Source organism: Hyperoodon ampullatus, assembly GCF_949752795.1.
Source record: "Hyperoodon ampullatus genome assembly, chromosome: 17".
Taxonomy (NCBI): Eukaryota; Metazoa; Chordata; class Mammalia; order Artiodactyla; family Ziphiidae; genus Hyperoodon; species Hyperoodon ampullatus.
In genome coordinates, this window is record NC_136930.1 from 28,090,793 (window position 1) to 28,112,140 (window position 21,348).

Here is a 21,348-nt window from a genome sequence, read left to right on the forward strand (position 1 = left end):
AGGGTTCCAATAGCAAAGCGGGGAAGGGGCCATTTGCTCTCGCAGGGAAAGAGCCCTGACCCCCCCTTCTCACGACCCTCCTCTCCCAGCAAGGGTTTGCTCCCGGGTGCACTCGGGTTATCTAGCTGATTCACTGTTGATGTAAAAACAGGGCTGGGCAGGCTATGTTCAAAGCCACTGAAAGCGGAGGAAACTAGTCACGAAACCCCACTATCAGCTGAGAGATCGCTTCCCGGTAACTCCGGAGAACTGCTAGCACTCTCTCCAGACTGGTGCACGTCCTCTGGGTCTGCCCGGGACGCAGAGCTGTTTCAGCCTCTCCGGGCCGCGACCGCTTCCCCCATGCTTGAGGGCGCCGAGCTTTACTTCAACGCGGACCATGGCTACCTGGAGGGCCTGGTGCGAGGATGCAAAGCCGGCCTCCTGACCCAGCAGGACTACATCAACCTGGTCCAGTGTGAGACCCTGGAAGGTAAGCTCCGCTCTTTTCGCCGTTTAAAAAGGAAAAAAGGGATTGATGCTGCCCACTGGAAGCATGGCCAGGGGGCCTGGGAGTCCAGGGCGGGTTCTTAGGCCCAGGGTCCAGACTTCAGGGGTCCATAAACTTGGACGAGGAAAAAACTTACAAATCTATTTTTAGTATTCTCTAAGTAAAATGTAGCATTTCCTTTCATTATGAATGTAGGTAACAAATCACTGCGGTTAGTACTTTGTAACCAACAGAAATTCAGTGTTTTCATATCCTCATACAGTTCTTGCAGATACATTGAGATATCATTTATGTTTTCACTCTTTCAAAATTATACTAGATATTGCACTCATCCTTGATATTTAATGTCTTAATAAAGTCACGTTATTACACATTTTAAAATATCTTAATAGCTATATTTTAAAATATTTGGTTTCCTTTGTACTACTATGTATTTTCCTTCTACATACTTATTTATTTATTTTTGCTGCCTTGGGTCCTTGTTGCTGCGTGTAGGCTTTCTCTAGCTGTGGCAAGCGGGGGCTACTCTTCGTTGCTGTGAGCGGGCTTCTTATTTCAGTGGCTTCTCTTGTTGCGGAGCCCCGGCTCTAGGTACGTGGGCTTCAGTAGTTGTGGCACGTGGGCTCAGTAGTTGTGGCTCATGGGCTTAGTTGCTCCGCGGCATGTGGGATCTTCCCGGACCAGGGCTCAAACCCGTGTCACCTACATTGGCAGGCGGATTCCCAGCCACTGCGCCACCAGGGAAGTCCCTCGTTCTACATATTTATAAATATTATCTGGAGAAGGATATCACCAAACTGTCCAGGGATCCATGGCCAAAAAAAAAAAAAATACCCTAAACCTTCGTCTAGAGAATTTTATTCTATTCTACTTACCAGTATCTATTAACACGAGAGTATGTATATTTGAGGTTTGTCTTTAATGCAGCTTAAGAAAAAGATCAAGAGACATGGTATGTGGTGAGGCCATCCTAGATTCAAAAGTCCTGACTTTGACTTCTGCCAGGAATAGGTAGGTGACTTGGGGCTGAAAGCCTCTGAGCCTGATTCCTTATTTGTAAAACTTGATGGTAATGCCTGCTTTGCTGAGTTGTTTGGAGAAATAACATGAGTACATGAGAGAGTGTGTTAAGAACTGTGAAACACTCTACAAATGGAAATTATCTCTTTTTTTTAACCACTTTATGAGGTATGATTGACATGCAAAAAGCTGTGCATATTTAATGTACACAACTTGATGAGTTTAGAGATAAGTATACACCTGGGAAATCACCTCAATCTATGCCATAAACCCATCCATCACCTCCAAAGGTTTCCTCCTGCCCTCTGTTATTACTATATGTGTGTGTGTGTGTGTGTGTGTGTGTAAACTATAGGCTCTATGCTCTACAGTAGATTTCTAGGGCTTATTCATCTTGTATAATCAACACTTAGTACCCTTCTCCTCATTTCCCCCCCATTCTGGAAATTATCTTTTTCTTAAAAAAAAAAATTATTTATTTTAATTATTTATTTATTTTGGACTGCGTGGGGTCTTAGTTGCAGTATGTGTGCTTCTCTCTAGTTGTGGCGCACAGACTCTAGAGCACATGGGCTCAGTAGTTGCGGCACAAAGGCTTAGTTGCCCTGCTGCATGTGGGACCTTAGTTCCCCAACCAGGGATTGAACAAGCATCCCCTGCATTGCAAGATGGATTCTCAACCACTGGAATACCAGGGAAGTTCCTGGAAATTATCTTTAAGCTACAGTATTTTCAAAGACTTACCAAAGATTTCACATTTAAATATATAGTATTTTTATTATTAAAAACACTACATTTGTTTACTTTGAAATATGTTTATAAAATTAATATAATAATGTCAATAATAGGGTGTTTTAAAACTTTTAGGTTATTCTAGAAAAAACAAGAAAGCAATAAGGATCAAGACTGCCAGGAAGAGTATTAGAAGGCAAAATAAAACAAAAACTCGGAGGTGACTTTGCAGGCTTCTCAAGTAGGGCTGATGTTCCAGAGGTCACTTTATGGTTCTGACCAGTTAGAGCCAGAGTTAAGGCAGAACTGCCCAGGTTGAGGGAGACCCTCTCCTTTCATTAGCAGTGGAAAGAGCTACACAAATCTTGTAGATGATAACTAATTTTGTTGGCTACAAATAATTACAATATAATCCCAAATCCTAAATCACTTCAGCATATTTAATTAGGAGTTTGATGTCTGGAGAATGTTAATCATATATATATATATATATATATATATATATATATATATATATATAATCAGCATAAATTAAGGTAGAAAAAATTAGTGAACACAGAGCATAATGAATGCTTCTGAGAGAAGCCATTTGAATGAATTCTCAATAGTTTTCAGTCAAGCTTTTAAATGGGCTGAGGAATGCAAATTTAAACATAAACAATACATGAAATGTCTTCATGATACAAAGCAAGGTTTAACCAGCTCACTAAAGAATTCATAGAGGAACCACCCTCAGCTTCAGTTTTGGGGAGAAGGAAAGGTTTCAGACCCTTTTGAAGACCTGAAGAATGAACTCCTTAGAAAAATACACACAGGTGCATACATATAGAATTTTCCATATAACATCAGGCAGTCATGGACCACCTGAAGTCATCCTGCACCCCAAGTAAGAAACCATCTTATATACACCATTGTTTTATTGTCATTGTATCTCATGGTTTCTACCTTTCTTTCCTCCAATTAATATATATATATATTTTTTCAACCATTCGTTTTACAACTGTGTTTGAATCTGTTGCCAAACTGTTTGGAGACCCTTAGGAATACCAAATATGAGCCATCAAACTATAGGTTATAATGATGCATGAGAAAATCAATCTAAATAAAGTAAGGGTTTCATCTCCTCAGTTAACTGTTGAGGACTCTGAGGCTTAGAGTGGCTGTGACTAATCTAACCACCTTGTCAGGGGTGGGGTATGCAGACATCTGCATCTGCTTTTCCACTAAAATGTCTGCCTCCTGAGCATGAATGGAAGATACAGGAATAGGTCCATGTTGCTCTCAGCTCCATTTTGATATAGAAAATAATGTCTGACCTGCCTGTTTATTCTATAAGATGTTGGGAAATAAATCACTGGTGAAAAGCAGTGCAACTGTTGCATCTGTGAGTGTACTGAGAGAAACCCAGCCACCTTCCGACCTGGCTTAAGACATGAAGAGAAGAACTCAAGGACACTCATTGAGACAGAAGTTAAGGATTTTAGGATTTGTTTACTTTCTCACATAATATGCACCATACAAATTATGGGTAAAGAAGAGTAGGTAAAACAGTGTCAGGATAGTACTATGTGTTGAAGCAGGCATTTTCTGTAAAGGAAAGCTAACTTGGCAAAGCTTATATTTGCCTTTAGTCTTTTGAAGTCCTCTAGTCTTTAAAAGAAAAGTGTCCTGATACCAACAAGTTGTTTTAGAACCACTTACCAGGAACATATAAGGTTTCAGGTAAATTTGGAAGAGAGAAATATGAAAATTGTCCAGAAAAGCTTTGAAAAACCCTAGTATTTATGATTGTGTGAGTGTGGTCAGAAATACTCATCCACTCCAAGGCCTGACCCTGACTAACAGTGACCTGAACCAGTCACTAGGACCCTCTGTGACTCAGTCCTTCCAGGGGACAGGAGAGGAAGCCAGTTCACATGGCCTGTGTCGATGGTACTGCTTGGCGGCTATATTCACATAGAAAATTCTTAAAAAGTAACTTTTAAAACAAGTTCTTTAAAATTAACTTGAACCAAAATAATAATGTTAAAGGGACATAAAATAGTCTTTAGAAGAATTAACACTGCTAATTTTTTTAATTAAAACTTTTTTTAGAGCAGTTGTAGGTTCACAACAAAATTAAGGAGGAAAGGGCTTCCCTGGTGGCGCAGTGGTTGAGAGTCCGCCTGCCGATGCAGGGGACACGGGTTCGTGCCCCGGTCCGGGAGGATCCCACATGCCGCGGAGCAGCTGGGCCCGTGAGCCATGGCCGCTGAGCCTGCGCGTCCGGAGCCTGTGCTCTGCAACGGGAGAGGCCACAGCAGTGAGAGGCCCGCGTACGGCAAAAAAAAAAAAAAATTAAGGAGGAAAGACAGAGATTTCCTATGTAACACCTACTCCCACACATGCATAGCCTCCCCCTTATCAACATCCCACACCAGAGTGGTGCATTTTTATAATCAGTGAACCTACACTGATACGTGGTAATCACCCAGAGTCCAGAGTTGACATTTCAGTCACTCTTGGTGTTGTACATTTTATGGGTTTGGACAAATGTATAATGTGTATCCACCACTATTGTATTATACAGAGTATTTTCACTGCCCTAAAATTCCTCTATACTCTGACTATTCTCCCCCTCCCTGACCCCCAGCCTGGCAACCACTGATCCCTTTACTGCTTCCCTAGTTTGGCCTTTTCCAGAATGTCACATAATTGGAATCATACAGTAAGTATGTAGCCTTTCCAGACTGGCTTCTTTCACTTAGTGACATACCTTTGAAGCCCCTCCATTTCTTTTCATGGCAACACTGCTATTTTCATCAGATTTTTTTTTTAATTACAAACAAGACTTTTGTAAGTATTCTTTCCTCTTCAGAAAAAGGACAAAGTGGTAAAATGAATACTTCAGAGCTTTAGAATTTAGTAAGAAATAGCCTTTTCTAAAATATATGGTGAAAGTGATCTCTGGCTCTCAGGGTGTGGTAAGAGCGCTCTGGACCCAGCCTTTACCTCGTCCTCTTTGCCATCATTTTTGGGAAGAGGATGAGAGGAGGTGATTATAGCTCACGAACAATTACTTCCTTTTCAAGGGACATGACCTTCATTACTTTCCAACTGTGCCTTCACATGGGAATTCATTCATATATTAAGCACTTTCTCATTAGAGCCGAGGAAGTAAAGATGGAAAAGAAATAGTCCCTGCCCTAAAAGGGCTCCAACTCTAGAGAATAAAAATATTGAAAAAATAAGAACCCCTTAATGATAGCAGTTGGGCCTCAAAATTCCAAATGCATGTACACTTGACCTGGTACTTCATGTAGCATTGCTGGGAATAGCAGAAAATGAAAACGAAATCAAATATCGATTGGCAGGGAACTGGTTAGATAAATTATGGAACAGTCACATAATGGGATATTCTGTGGCTACAAAAAGAAAGAAAGAAAAGAAAAAAAAGAAAGAAAGAAAAGAAAAAAGCATGAGGACACACACACAGTCTAAGAGGACTGATATGGAAAGATAGCTGAGATGTATTAAGTGAGGAAAGCAAGGGGAAGAACTGTGTAGCATATGGATACTCTTTACTGAAAAAGGCACATACATTTAAAATATATTTTCTATATGATTGTCTCGATACAAAGAAACTGTGAAAGGATTCAAATGAAACTAAAACTAGTAATTTACTGGGGCTGGTAATGAGTGGTGGGGGTGGTGGATAGGTAGGTAACAAGTAGGAGACCTTTCATTGTTTACCTGTATTTATACCTGCTACCTATTTTTTTTAATTTTATTTATTTATTTATTTATTTATTTATTTATTTATTTATTTGTGGCTACGTTGGGTCTTCGTTGCTGCGCGCAGGCTTTCTCTAATTGTGGCGAGCAGGGGCTACTCTTCGTAGTGGTGCGCGGGCTTCTCATTGCGGTGGCTTCTCTTGTTGCGGAGCACGGGCTCTAGGCACACAGGCTTCAGTAGTTGTGGCACGCGGGCTCAGTAGTTGTGGCTTGCGGGCTCTAGAGCGCAGGCTCAGTAGCTGTGGCGCATGGGATCAGTTGCTCCACGGCATGTGGGATCTTCCTGGATCAGGGCTCAAACCCGTGTCCCCTGCATTGGCAGGCGGATTCTTAACCACTGTGCCACCAGAGGAATCCCCCTGCTACCTATTTTTAAATTAAAAAATTCATATAGAAGGAAGGCTCTTATTTCAAAGGGCTTTCACCAAGCTCCTTTAGACATTATTTGTACCTCTAATTATAGTACTTATTTTCTCTGCCTTGTGTTAAAAACGCATATACAATACCATCACTTTTCTGTTCAAAAATACTTTCATCGGGCAGGATAAACTTCACTCAGTTTAAAAGCTGGAGCAGTCTGTCCTATCTCTACCTGGTAAGCGTTTCCTCAGAACCCTTCTGCCCTTCTACAGTTATTCCTTCAGCCACAAATTCCATTCACCATCCTGCTTGCCTGGAGAACACCCATTCCTCTTTAAAGTCTCCACTTCCAAGTCAATTTCTCTATAAACCCTTTTCTCCTGTATCCCTATTGGGACAGAATTGACTAATCTCAATTTTGTGCTCTATTGTGCCTTGTAATGGACCTAATTCTGTGTAGCATCTGTGATATTTGCGTAAGTATGTCACCCTGGGGCAGGACATTTGTCTCGTTTATCTATCTAGTCCTCTGAATTATCAGTTAAGGGCTTACCTCCTGAATGAATAAATGAATCTGTCCCCTTCTAAATTTAAGCCTTAAGGGCAGAAACTATAAATATGTCTGGTGTTAATTAACTAGGTGGGAGAATTCTTTCACAATGTAAATGTATATCAGATCACCACAATGTACACTTTAAATGTCTTACCATTTTATTTGTTGGTTATACTTCAATAAAACTGAATTTTTTTAAAAAAAAAAGACTTTTGTTTTAAGGGTAGAAACCACACCTTATACTTTTTTGTCTCCTAGCTTCTCTAGCCCAAGGCTATGTTTTGCACATAGTAAGAATCTGAAAATACGCATTAGAAATGTCTGCATGTTTGAGTTTAAGTCCTGGCTCTTCTACTTTCTGGCTCTGGGGTGTTAAGCCAGCTGCTTAACTTTTAGTCATGGTGCTTTCTTATCTGATGCTTAGATGGTATCTCCCTGGCCTAACTCCCAGTTACCAGGGGAATTAGAAATTTCTGAAGATGTTCTGTAAACTGTAAACCATAGGAATTCCTGGGAAGTCATAAGAACACGCCCTGAACTGCAGTGTATATACAACAAGAATTAATTTACCCTCTTCTGCTGGACTCTTGAATTCCTAAAATAATCCTTCCATTTCTTGGTTATGGTTAATGGTGTTTGGTATATGATTCTAAGTAGCTGATTCTATTTGCCTTCAAAAGCACTGTTTTGTTTTGGAAATATTCATTCTATAAATAAACAAAACAATTAAAAATATAAGAAGAGTTTAAACCAATAGATAGAAAATATATTTGAAAGTGAACCAAATCTTGAAAGACAGTAGGTTGGGAAAATGCCAGTGAGATAAGGAATAGGAGGTGGGTGGAGGGGAGTTGATATGGCAAGACATCCTAGGTTCTTAGGGAGAATTAATGAACTATAGATAGAAAACAATAAAAGCATATGGGTGAGGAGTAAAGCAGTTTGGCTGCAATACTAGCATACTTGGAGAATAAGGCAAGAATTTAGGTTGGGAAATTTTTTGAAGGCCCTTGAAAGTCTAATTATGGAGCTTCAAAATATTGGATGAGGAGGTATGTTTGAATCTTCAGTCAAATACTTGTAAGCATAGAAAACATGAACAAGTTATTTCTCTGAGCATCGGTTTCTAAATCTATGGGGTTTTTTGTTTTGTTTTGTTTTTTTGCGGTACGCGGGCCTCTCTGCTGTGGCCTCTCCCGTTGCAGAGCACAGGCTCCGGACGCGCAGGCTCAGCGGCCATGGCTCACGGGCCCAGCTGCTCCGCGGCATGTGGGATCCTCCCGGACCGGGGCACGAACCCGTGTCCCCTGCATCGGCAGGTGGACTCTCAACCACTGCGCCACCATGGAAGCCCTTGGACATTCATTTTTATAGAGTATCAACAGGAAGCTGCACAGAAAAAATAAAAATAAAAAAAGATCTATCCAACAAATTAATAAAGAAGAGATAACAACCAGATAGTTGTCCTGCCTCACTGGCCAAGAGATCTCAGATAATTCCCTGAACCCAGTGAACTGCAGCCCACAGAAGATGCATTTTTACTTTATGACCCTGTGTACACACATGCGGGCACATTGCATATACACTACTCTGGGTGATATACTCAGATATTTGTTATAATCGCTCAATCTGTTCCTTTTATGTTATTACATCTGGGACCTATAAAATTGATTTAGTTGGTAGTGATCTCACAGTTCCTCATTTGAATAAAAAAAGAAAAAAATGCCACTTGACACACTACTCTGGATAAGAAAGGAGTGTAATTTTCCAAAGTGTGCTGTGTGGGTGTCTCCGTTGATTTCTGGTGGCTTGGGAGGTTCTGTACCGTACTCTTTCTAAAGAAATCATTCAAATTAATGTATTAAAGGCTTTCAGTTCCTGCAGTTAAGAAGCCTTTTTATTCCAAATGTATTTGACCACAAAGCTCTATTCATCACATATCTATTTAGGTAAGCATTTAGGGAAATGTGAGGAAAAATATGTGATCCTATTTTTAAAACTATAAAACTATAAGCATTATTGTCATTACTGACAGATAATGATATTATCTCAGCAAATATTTCAGTTCTTAAGATTTTCTTAGGATCTGATTGCAAGTGTCCCTTGGATCATCTTGGGGCTGGTGAGACAGGGCTCCTTCTATCTCAACTGTCTCTCCACCAGGCACAGTATTACAAGATTGCTTACAAGGTCTGAAACACTTGAGACATTTTTTTAAATATAAATTTATTTATTTTACTTATTTATTTTTGGTTGCATTGGGTCTTCATTGCTGCACTCGGGCTTTCTCTAGTTGCAGGGAGTGGGGGCTACTCTGTTGTGGAACAAGGGCTCTAGGCACGTGACCTTCAGTAGTTGTGGCACACGGGCTTAGTTGCTCCGCATCACGTGGGATCTTCCTGGACGAGGGATTGAACCTGTGTCCCCTGCATTGGCAGGTGGATTCTTAACCACTGCACCACCAGGGAAGCCCTGAAACACTTGAGGCATTTAATTTCAGAATCTCACTGGCAGTTGAAAGGTATGGAAGTTATTTTGCTTAAAAGAACCATATGTCACATGAGCAATATACCATGGTTTTGGAAGAAATATCATTTGTGTCACTTCTGTTGGCAAATATTCCTCAGTGCTGAGAAGGCAAACTGTCAAACTGTATAAAAATCTGACTGTCAAAATAAAAGCCAATGAAGACATAGCAAAAGAGTATGATTTTTTTTCATTAAGTTAATTAAATAGGTAATTGAGCAAGTAAGTTCTGCAGTCAATCAGATGAAGAGCATTTCTGATTCATGACCTACTCCAGACACTGAGGAAGAATGCCTGTCTGCTGAATCTCAGAGACTCAAGAGCCACTTGAGTGCCTAACTGAAAATCCACCCTCCCCCCAGCTTACAGAGCAATTAGTTCATAGCCCACAGGGGCTCCCTGTTATCCTCAGGATCAAGGAAGTCACACCAAGCCTTCCTGGGGATAGCCCCTGCTTATTTCTCTGTCTTCACTTCTTATCCCTCCTTCTCTCCCACTAAGTGCTTCAAACCACACTGAACTGTTTTGAGTTTCTTGCACCCACCATACCCATACTAATTCATGGAATGCCTTCCTTGCGCTCTTACATAGTACCTTAAGGCTCACCTCTGGCTTAACCTTCTTCTGAAAACTCTCCTAGGTTTTTTTGCTCTCATCCCTATGCATGTTGCTCTTATTTTCTATGTTCCCAAATATCAAGGTTCTTAGCATTTTTTTTTTTTTTTTTTTTTTTGCGGTACGCAGGCCTCTCACTGTTGTGGCCTCTCCCGTTGCGGAGCACAGGCTCCGGACGTGCAGGCTCAGCGGCCATGGCTCACGGGCCCAGCCGCTCCGCGGCATGTGGGATCTTCCCGGACCAGGGCACGAACCCATGTCCCCTGCATTGGCAGGCAGACTCTCAACCACTGCGCCACTAGGGAAGCCCCCAAAGACATTTTTGATATTCAGATATTTAAGAACACTTATACATTGGGTACTGCACAAGGAACCAAAAGATAAAAGATATAACTAAAAGATATAACTAAGAAAGCAGAACTGCATTTTTGGAGTTAACATATTAAGACTTTATAATATGCTGGGACAGGAGCTGTGCTAGAAATATTATCCAAGTACTTTGAAATTCAGTGTGAGATTGAATAGTTCTGCCAGACAGAATTAAGGCTTTACAGAACAACTGATAATCTGATTTAACTGATTGTCAATAAATTACAGATTTTTAAGATATGAGGCTGGCTTTGAGTCCATTTATCGACGTGATTTTGAGCAAGTTATTAAGCTCTCTGAGCTGCAGGGTTCTTATCTGTAAAAGGGGCTAAAAATCATTCCTAACTCATAGGGTTGCCATGAGTAGTAAATGAGATAATACACACTTGACACAATGCCTGATATGCAATAAGCACTCAATCACTGGTAACTATTATTTTAATGCTGAAGGATACATTATAATGAGCAATCTAAAAAGGGGAGGGGGCCAATTCTATAGCATTAGATGGGATCAGTATTAACAGAAGTGTAGGGCTGGAAAACAAATGGTTTGTTCAGGATGAAGTGACAGTAAATGAAGTTGGAAATCAAATTATCTGGCAACCAAAAGCATTGCCACTTAAAGAACATCTAGCATGGTCCCATGGAAATGATGTTGGAATTCAAGAGTAAGGAGACCCATCTCCTAGTTTAAGCTCCACTACTATATAACTCCCATTTAGACCTGCTGAAACTCAACTTCTTCACCTGTAGTCAAAGGATATTGGTGGCTGCCCTCCCATAGCCATGGTAAATATTAGTAATAAACTTTTCTTTTCCATCAAGCTGAGATGGAGGCTTAGTATCCTCAAACAGTTTTCCTAGCACTATTTTCACATGGCTAAGTTGGCTCAGGTAAAACCAATTTGCAATCTCTGAACTAGGTGGTTTTTTACGTTCTTTTGAGCTGTGCTAAATAATTCTAGATTTTTTCAGGTAATTAAAAATTGTTATATCGTACTATACGGTGTTAACATGAATTTTTTATTGCTTTAGAGATTGATGCTCAAATCTAAATCATATGTAGACCTTATGTTAAGGTCTAATAAGATAATAATTAAATATGCATTTCATTTGTCATAAAGTTACCATACTGTCAATTAATGTTGTAAAGGTTATTCATGCATGTTCAACACTTAACCTGATTTGGGGTTTCATTTAATTTCAGATCTGAAAATTCATCTCCAGACCACTGATTATGGCAACTTCTTGGCTAACCAAACAAATCCTCTTACTGTTTCCATTATTGACACGGAGATGAGAAAAAAGCTATGCAGAGAATTTGAGTATTTCCGGAATCATTCCCTGGAGCCCCTGAGCACCTTTTTCACATACATGACGTAAGTGGTAGCAGGAGGCCCTACTCCTCCACAGTGTGATTGTGCAAACAACCCCGCACAGTTAACAGGTGGGGTGTTAGGCTGACATAAGGCTTAAGACCTCTTCTACTGTTTGAAAGTTTGAATACTTTCAATTCTGAGCAACTGATAAGCTCACAGAGCTGCATTTTCACTGTTAGAATATAGATTTCATTTATTTATAAACGTGATTAGATAGGTTGCGATGGCCTCCGTGTCAAGCAGTGTTTTCAGTTTTCATTCTAAAAAATAAGTACTGCTGAGGCATGAAGGTAGATATTATGCGACGTTTTCAGATTGCTTGTCAGGGTGGGGTTGAAATATCACAAATCGTTCTTAAAGCCACACCTACCCTTTCCGGATTCCTCTTCAACAGCATAAGGAGTTCCCATCAGTTATATGTGTTTTATTTTTATCCCTCTCCATCACCAGTGGTTCCAGTCTTCCAGTGTGAAGGCCCTTCTTTTTAAAAAATGTTTGAACTTCTACACAATAGCAAATTGTATTTCTTAATCCGTTAATAGATTATATCCAGCGCTCAAAACTCTGAGCTTCTCTAGTTGTCTTAGCTGACAAACTGGGAACAAACGCCCGCAATAGATGAGCTGTTTATCATGTATATACAATTTAGATGTAATATACAAAGTTATGATTACTAGATCCAGGGCCCTTTATTCCACATGTCCCCTCCTTCCCCACTCAGTTCCGTTCCCTAAAAGTAGGTACTTCTCAGTTTCTTTTTCTTTCTTTTTTTTTTTTTTTTTTTGCCGTACGCGGACCTTCTCACTGTTGTGGCCTCTCCCGTTGCGGAGCACAGGCTCCGGACGCGCAGGCTCAGCGGCCATGGCTCACGGGCCCAGCCGCTCCGCGGCATGTGGGATCTTCCCGGACCGGGGCACGAACCCGTGTCCCCTGCATCGGCAGGCGGACTCTCAACCACTGCGCCACCAGGGAAGTCCCCTCAGTTTCTTATTATTTTTCTAAAAAAAAAAAGTACATTGTGTATGTATATTGATGCACACTCAACCCACCCTACCCCCACATTTTCAATTTATACGAATGGAATCAGTTTTTTCCCACTTAATATTTGTTAGAAATATCCTCGTCAATGTCATACTTTTTTAAATAACTGCGTAGAAGTCCGTGTTTGGTACATATCATGACTCCATTTATCAGGCATCTATTAACAACTGACTAACTTTTTTTTAATTACAAAATGTTTTGCAGCTAGCTTATTACTGTGTAGGTCTTGAATTTATTTCTAAGCTAAATTTCTAGCAGTGTGAGTAGTGAATCAAAGGAATGCCCCATTTTTGTCTTAACAAAATTTGCTAAGTTGAACCATCCCAGCACCGCATGAGAAGGCCTGTAGCCCTAACCATTACCAACATCACATACTACCTTCTTAAGTTTTGCCCTTCCAATAGGTTAAAAACTGTATCTCTGCTTTAATTTATATTTTTTTATTAGCAAAAGGGAACATCTTTTCACACTTAAGTAGTCAGGTGTATTTGCTACCCGATCAAATACTTTTATTTGCTTCCTGACCAAATACTTTGTCTATTTTTTTAATTGGGGTATTCAGCATTTTTTGTTTATATATAAAAGCTCTTCTTAAATTAAGAAAGTTAACCTTTCATCATATGGGTTGAAAATTTATTTTCTCAGTTTGATATAATATAATTATATTTTTATATTGTTTGTTTGCTGTAGGAACATTGAAATTTTTTAATTAGCTAGAATCAGCAGTCTTTTCATTGTACAATCTTTTGATTATTGTGTCCTGCTTAGAAAGGCCTTCTCCAGTCCAGCTCATCAATAAACTCACCTGTCTTTTCTTCCATTTTTTTTTGCTGTTGTTGTTGATGTTTCATTTTTTACATTTAAAACTTTGATTCATCTAAAATTTATTTTGGTGTAAGGAATGAGACTAGAGATCCAGCTCAAATTGTTCTTCCCACATAGTGATCCAGTTTTTCTGTACCATTTCCGTAAATAAGCAAGTAGAAGAAATGATCATAATTCCAGGCAGGAAGTAACCACTGATGTCCCTGAGACATGTTGTTAGTGCCTATGTTCCTTGTTTGTGCAGTCAATCCTCCTATCAGCACTGTAGTATAGAATTTTATTTATAGGCAAGACACAGAGGCTGACATTTTTAAAGACTCCACCAATATACAACTAGTCAGGGATGAAGATCAGATATGAACTTGGGTCCAACTCAGTCTAAAGCCCAAGCACTTTTTTTGAGAATTCTGGAAGGGCCGACATTGTTGCCAAGCCTGGAAATGGAGTAGAATTTGGAGATTCGGGAGAAGGCTGAACATCTGGGGTTGACGCATGAAGAGGGAAGGATTCTGCCTGCATGAGGAATAACTGGTCAGTTTGGGCTGGAGTAGGCTGTGCAAAAAGGGCAGGAGAGGAATGGGGAAGGGAGGCTAGAGAAGTAAATCCCAACCAGATAATGGAGTCTTCAGTGACCAGGCTAATGAAACTGGCCTTTATCACATCAGAGTATTTTTCGTGTGTGTGTGTGTGTTTTGTTGGTATCTGCAAGACCTTTCCTTAAAAATAAAATCTTTAGCAGAAACCCCAAATATAGGAGAGACAAAAGAAAAGGCCAGGTTTGCTCCCAAGATTAATTCCTCTCCATAACAGTTGGGGTGAAGTAGAATGCACTTGAGCTTTGGACTGAGTCAGATCCGAGTTTATATATAATCTTGAATGGCTGCCTGTGAGAGAGGATTTGCAAGCAGGGAAGCCTCCTGCAAAAATGTCTGGCATGGGTAATTATAAAGACATTAAAGATTCCTGAGCTTTAAGACAACATGGCCATAGTTGTGTAACAGTAAAAATGATAATCCAAATGCTAGACACCATTTATGAACTATTGCTATATGCCAAGGCTCTGCTAAGTGCTTTACAAACATTGTCTCATTTAACCCTCATGACAAGTCTTATTCAGTTCTGATCATCACCATTTTAAGGATGAGGAAACGAAAACTCAAGTGCAGCAATTTGCCTAAGTCACAGATCTAAAAAGTGGAGGAGTCATGATTTGAAATAAATGTTAGCAGTAGGCTTTGTAAAATTATTTTGCTCAGGGCTTCCCTGGTGGCACAGTGGTAGAGAGCCCGCCCACCGATGCAGGGGACACGGGTTCGTGTCCCGGTCTGGGAAGATCCCACATGCTGCGGAGCGGCTGGGCCCGTGAGCCATGACCGCTGAGCCTGTGCGTCCGGAGACTGTGCTTCGCAACGGGAGAGTCCACAACAGTGAGAGGCCCGCGTACCGCAAAAAAAAATAGTAAATAAATATTTTGCTCAGATTTTAGATGAGTTCGGAAAATCTGACCTGTGATGATGACAGGGGACAGTCCAATTTTAACTGAATGAGAAAACTGCCAGGCTTTGTACTTTAGGTTCCAAGACGATCTCACATGATGAAAATTTTCCCCAAATATGTGAAGAGATGCTCCAGCTCTAAGAATGACTCTGAGTCATTTGGTCAGTGGTTCCTCTTAAGTGATGATTCCATGATTTATTGCTTCCTAATTATAGAATCTTAAACCTGGAAGGAGCCATAGCATTAATTAGCCTTCTTATTTCACAACAAAATACCATGTCAATCTAGTTAAAATATACTCTGTTTCTAAAAAATATTACTTAAAATTCCAAATATTTCTAGTCATTAGCGATGTTTAAAAACTGTATATAAGAATTCAGACAGTCACAAATACCTGGGTAGAATGTTAATAAAAAATAAGACGTGGGGGCTTCCCTGGTGGCGCAGTGGTTGAGAGTCCGCCTGCCGATGCAGGGGACACGGGTTCGTGCCCCGGTCTGGGAAGATCCCACATGCCGCGGAGCGGCTGGGCCCGTGAGCCATGGCCGCTGGGCCTGTGCGTCCGGAGCCTGTGCTCCGCAACGGGAGAGGCCACAACAGTGAGAGGCCCACATAACGCAAAAAAAAAAAAAAAAAAAAAAAAAAAAAAAAAAATAAGACGTGGAAATGTAGTTTTGGTAGAATCAGTTTTGTTAGTAATGGACATGTTTTAATTTATCTTCTGCCTCTCTCTGTCTCTCTCTCTCTCTCTCTCTCGGCTGTAAACTCTTTGAATTATTTCTTTTAGTATCTCTATCTGGACTTACAAGTATATAATGGGCACTGAATATTTGCTGAATCAGTATATAATCCTGTATTTACCAGTATCTTACACATACATATAGAAACATACTTTCAGACAGTTCAGGATTTTATATTTTATATAGTACTTGAGAATTGGTTATTTACTGGCCAGTATGTTAGGGGTAAAAACCAAATGTCATGCCTGCAGATACATTTTGTGTGACCGTGTCAGTCTTTACAGTAATTTTTAAAAATATGTTTAATTAAGGCTTGCATTCTCCAATTAGCCACAGTCGCCAACACTCCCTTTTGTCTTATGATCTTCAGGTATTTAGGTTACTTATCAGACATCTGACCTAGATGTTTTACCTACATCTCTACACAAAGAAGTGTTTATATCTCCAGTTTTCAAACTAGAGAAACTGAGGCTCAACATATTAATGTATATTTCAAAGTCACAACAGTATTAAGAGATTTGGAAGGGATTTGATTTCAGGTCCATCATTCTAGAAAACTAATGATCTTGTACTGGCCCAGTAGTTTATAAAAAGGCAAGTAAATCAGAAATATCTGTGGGCCTTTAAAAAATAAGTATATTTCTGATCCCTATCCCAGGAGATTCTGATCCAGTTGGCCTTGGAGTGGGGCCCACCTGTAATTTGGAAGGCATGCAGGTTATTCTGATGTGCACCCCTAATTAAAAATGTCCCAGTATGGTGCCTCAACTTTATGACTTGGAAGTCACTTTCACAATTATTCTTATGAGTTTTTCACCACAGTTAATTACATGGTTAGGATTATCTCCTTGTCAGAGACCAGAGAGCTCAACTGCACTGAAACCTAAGTCTTCTGAATCTCAATCCATGGTTTGTTACACCATGTCGTGTGACTTGCCAACACTGGCAGCATCCAGCTGTGCTCTGCAGAACCTAAAGATGTGTTACCATAACAAAAGGTAACAAACGTATGTGTGCAGGACAGTTGTCCAATAGTTCTGAAACTATTTTTCTTATTTCTCTTTTAGAACATGTTGCAAAGTCAAGTGTCTGTCTAGCGCCTGTGAATTCCCATCAAACAGGATTACTTCCTGCCCTATTAGGAAATGCTCAGGGCATCATTATGAAAATGATTAAGTCAACCCTAATAGAGATGGTCTAAATTTAAGGTGGTATGATAAATATAATCTAAGCATTGCACATGCGTGTGATATAATTACTGTATATGTAAAACTTGTTTTGAAAATCTGGAATGGGTATTTTTAAATGCCTAATAGCAGGAAGATCTGAAGGTTTTTATGTACTATAATTATACACAGTGGTGTGAAACAAAGGAATAAATCCAATAGCATTTTAATGAAGAGACTATGTAATATAGGCTTGGATTGTTTTATTTTTCTTCCCTCCTACTCAACACTTTCCAGCAGCATTTCAATTCCTCCTATCTTTTGAGATTAGACATCTGACTAGAATAACATTTTAATATTCAAAATACTAATTTTATTTTAAGATTGTTTTAATCTCTTGAAATAATCAAATTTTCTCAATATAGGATGACCAAGGAAATATAATATTCAATACTTCACAGTAACATCGACCAAGAATCGTAGGTTAAGGACCACACAGTGAAGAAATCTTTAGAGATTCATTTATGAAAGCTAACCAAAGTTCTTGACTATTCCAGTGACACTTTATAACCCTGCTGTAGGCTTTGAACTGTGCTGTACATTAGGAGGCTGTATACCTTGGTTTACCCTAAAGGGTTTCTCAGGATGAGGTCTTTTGATGCTCAAACCAGGAAAAACCTCAGCAAACTGGATGAGTTGGTTACCCCATCACTTGTTAGTCAAAACATAAATAACCTAATTCTGAGTCACTAAGAACTTACATTCTAATGGAGCAAGCATATGTGTCACAAAGGGTGAAAAGATGACGGAATTAAGCAACGGCTATAATAGAGACTTAAACATTCAATTAGAGGATTTTGGAGGATGAAATAACTAAATCTGGTTTTAAAAGATTTTGCAGAGAAAGTAGAATTTGAACCAGTATTTCAGTGGGTATCTGATTAAAAGAATACATGTACATCAGTGAGGCATGATAAGATTGTGTATCTTGAGATAAGTCATCTCAGGTGTGGCTGGAGCCCACACAAGAGCAGGAGCACGGACTGGGAAATGAGAGTCAAGAGCCCGGCCTGATTTAGGGCTCTGGCCTAAGTCTCTATAAGTAACAATCAAGGAAGGCTTTTCAGAAAGTGTGCTACCATTTCATGCTTCAAGTGCCCAAGTCCTTGTAGCCAGTAAGTAGTAGAGATGCTAAGATGTGACATCAGGGCTCTCCAAATAGCATTTCAAAGGTGCTACTTTTACTTTTTTGTTTGTTTTTACTTTTCAACTCTTATTGCCTTGAAAAGTGAGGGTTAATGATCTGATACATATTTTAGGAAAATGATTCTGTTGGTATTGTGAAAGATGTGTTGAAGAAATGAGGCTTGAAGCAGAGAAACCATAGAGGAAGCTATTTTTAAAGTTTAGAGTGGAAATATTGATAGTAGAGTTAAGAAGGAAGGGACAGTGGTTAGATGCATCTGAGAGGTAGACAACAGAATTTAGTATCTTGATTTATGACGAATGAGAAAAAACAGTCAATGATTCCTGGGAATTCTAAGCTAAGGGAAGAAAGAATTTGCAAGTCAGAAAAAGGATTTTGTTATTTCTAATCAAAAAGAATAAGCCCATTTAAGTTCGATAAAATTATATGAATAAATTAATCATTCTTAATCTCACCATGAGTTGACATATTTTTATACTATTTCTATACATTTTAAAAGAAAATCATGTAAAAATAATTTAATTAATTTAAAATATCTATTATCGGCATTTTTTTAAGTAAGTTTTTCTAATTTTTTTTTTACAGTATGGTACCATCTATATTTTTAAATGGGGGGTTTGGCATGTATTTGCTTGTTTGTGTGTGTGTGTGTATATATATATATATATATATTTGTGGGAGATATCAAAGGCACTGATGGAGTTATGCTCCTGGAAGTTTCTTTACACCAATTTTCGTTCCAAACAATTTGTTTCTATTTATTTTCCAAGTAAGACAATTTCAATATACAGAACACTTTTCTTCATTTGGGTTGAGAAATTGTTGTTCTTGTTCTGCTTAACTAGCTATCATAGTTAGTAGGGGGTGATCACATGATTGCCTAAAAGGAGATTCCAAAATGGATTTGAGTACTCAGAGGAGAGAAGGGTAATGATGGTAACAATGTTTTATTGTTTCCTTTTTTATCTTTTAAATTCTGAATCATAGGATTGTATTACCTAATCAAAATAATAGTTGCTAGTCCAATATCCATAGCGTATTCATTACAATTTTTATAACAATTTCCCATGTCCAAAGTATGCTTTGCTATCTTAATCAGTTTCTGAACTCAGGGAGCAAGTTCAGGGTGAGATGGATACCTGAAAATTTCTCAAAGACCTAAACATAAGAGCCAGAACTATAAACGCTTAGAAGAAAACACAGGAGAAAACCTTCATGATGTTCGACTTGCCAGTGATATCTTGGCTATGACACCAAAGCACAGGCAATAGAAGAAAAAACAGACAACTTGGAGTTCATCAAAATTGAAAACGTTTGTGCATCAGAGAACACCACTGAAATGACTATGTTCATTCTTTTCATCTGTCATCTTTCCATTTTTAAGTGCTTTTCTTGGGTGCTTGAGGGTTGTTTTTATGGCAGGTCGACATACATAGTTCTCTAAGTTCCTTGGAGGTTTTTTAGTTCTCTTAGCCTGAAGGCCAATTTTCAGTTTTAAATTTCCCTCTGTAAAGTTTGTTTCTTTCACTGAAACTGTTGCTGTACATCAGTCAAACCATCATCTTTCCCTGCTTCGATGTTTCTTTCCCGATTCCACTTGCAAAGGTCCTCTTCTTCCTTTGTGTTGTTCTCTAGCTCTACTTCTCTCTTGCTGACCAGTGTGCCAGTACTGATGGCAGAGGGACTCTTTCTTGAAAATCTTTCGGAATCAGAACCCAATCCTAACATAGCAGTATTTCTAGGGTCCATCACAAGTGTATGTTATTGCCAAGGAATCCTATGAAAATTTTACAGAACTGTGTTCCATAAAAAACAGGGATCTCCAAAACTTGCAACCAGCATCTCTTTCTCGTGTCAGAGGCCAAGGCCGAGAGAGATGAGAGTGCAGGGAAGTGAAGAAGAGGGGGTGGCTGCCACCAGGCTCCTCCACTTTCCTTGGTCCGCAGCGGATCCCCTCCACTTGTCAGGAGGTGCCCAGAGAGTGAGTGGACTTCAGCAGTGCGAGCCCATGCCCCCTCCTCCACCTCCTCTCCTCCCCTCACCCCCTTCCCCCTCTAATATTTTTAAATGTTTATATAGCCTTCCATCTGGTCATGAACATTCTAGATGTTTTGTGTCTTCCTTACCTCCAAGTCTGCATAGTATTTAATTTGTTAAATTCTGATTTCAAGAATCAAATTCCCAATAATATTATGAGACTGACTATTTGACAGCACTATGCATTTGTGATTCTGACTCTTTGGCCAGAAAAGTTCTGAAATATAAAGATTACACCAACTTAAAGGCTTTCTATCCATGTGAATGTTCAATGGGGAACAAGTGCAGGGCAAAAATATCTCAACTCTAGTTGCTGATAAAGCTTTCCTCGTATAAAACTCTCAAGCACTTGAATGGAAAAACACTGGTGCTCTTCTGCAAAAGTGATGCTTGGTCGATCTGTAACTGAATGATACTTAATCAGCATAATGTTTATTAAGCTACTGCTATGAGTGAAGGCCTATGCTAGGTTCTAAGATTAGAAATGAATTGAATATAGACTTTGTTCTCTAAGCCAGTAGAAGAGTTACTTAAGGTACGGATTCTAAAACCATTCCTCTAAAAAGTATGTTTTAGTAGGTTCTGGACTGTGATCTAGGAATCTGCACTTTCAATAAGCCTTTCTATCAGGTGACCCTTATGCACGTGAGAAATTTTTACAGCCAGTAGGTAGGTTCTCTGTCTACAATACACCAGTTGTGAGACCCTGAAAAGAGTTCCTGAATCACTCAAAACTTTGGTTTCCTCATCTACAATAATAATTATTATATTAAATTTAGAGTTGTGAGTTTAATTGAAAGTAGAACATTATTTTGTGAGGCCCAGTGAAATGAAATACAGGGCCCTTGTTAAAAAATGTTTAGTAGGGCTTCCCTGGTGGCGGGGTGGTTGAGAGTCCGCCTGCCGATGCAGGGGACACAGGTTCGTGCCCCGGTCTGGGAAGATCCCACATGTCGCAGAGCGGCTAGGCCCATGAGCCATGGCTGCTGAGCCTGCGCGTCCGGAGCCTGTGCTTCA

At 39.6% G+C, this 21,348-nt stretch overlaps 1 protein-coding gene across 1 annotated transcript in view; it reads left to right on the forward strand.

Moving 5' to 3' along the window:
* Window positions 1-342: 342 nt before the first annotated feature.
* The window catches only part of ATP6V0D2 (ATPase H+ transporting V0 subunit d2), a gene marked incomplete at both ends in the record, with an annotated part of 47,092 nt that continues 26,086 nt past the window's right edge, over window positions 343-21,348 (forward strand). The window contains 2 exons of the mRNA XM_079722436.1: window positions 343-472; window positions 11,647-11,818. Coding sequence (XP_079578562.1) covers window positions 343-472; window positions 11,647-11,818 — 302 coding nt within the window. The remainder of the gene's footprint in view (window positions 473-11,646; window positions 11,819-21,348) is intronic.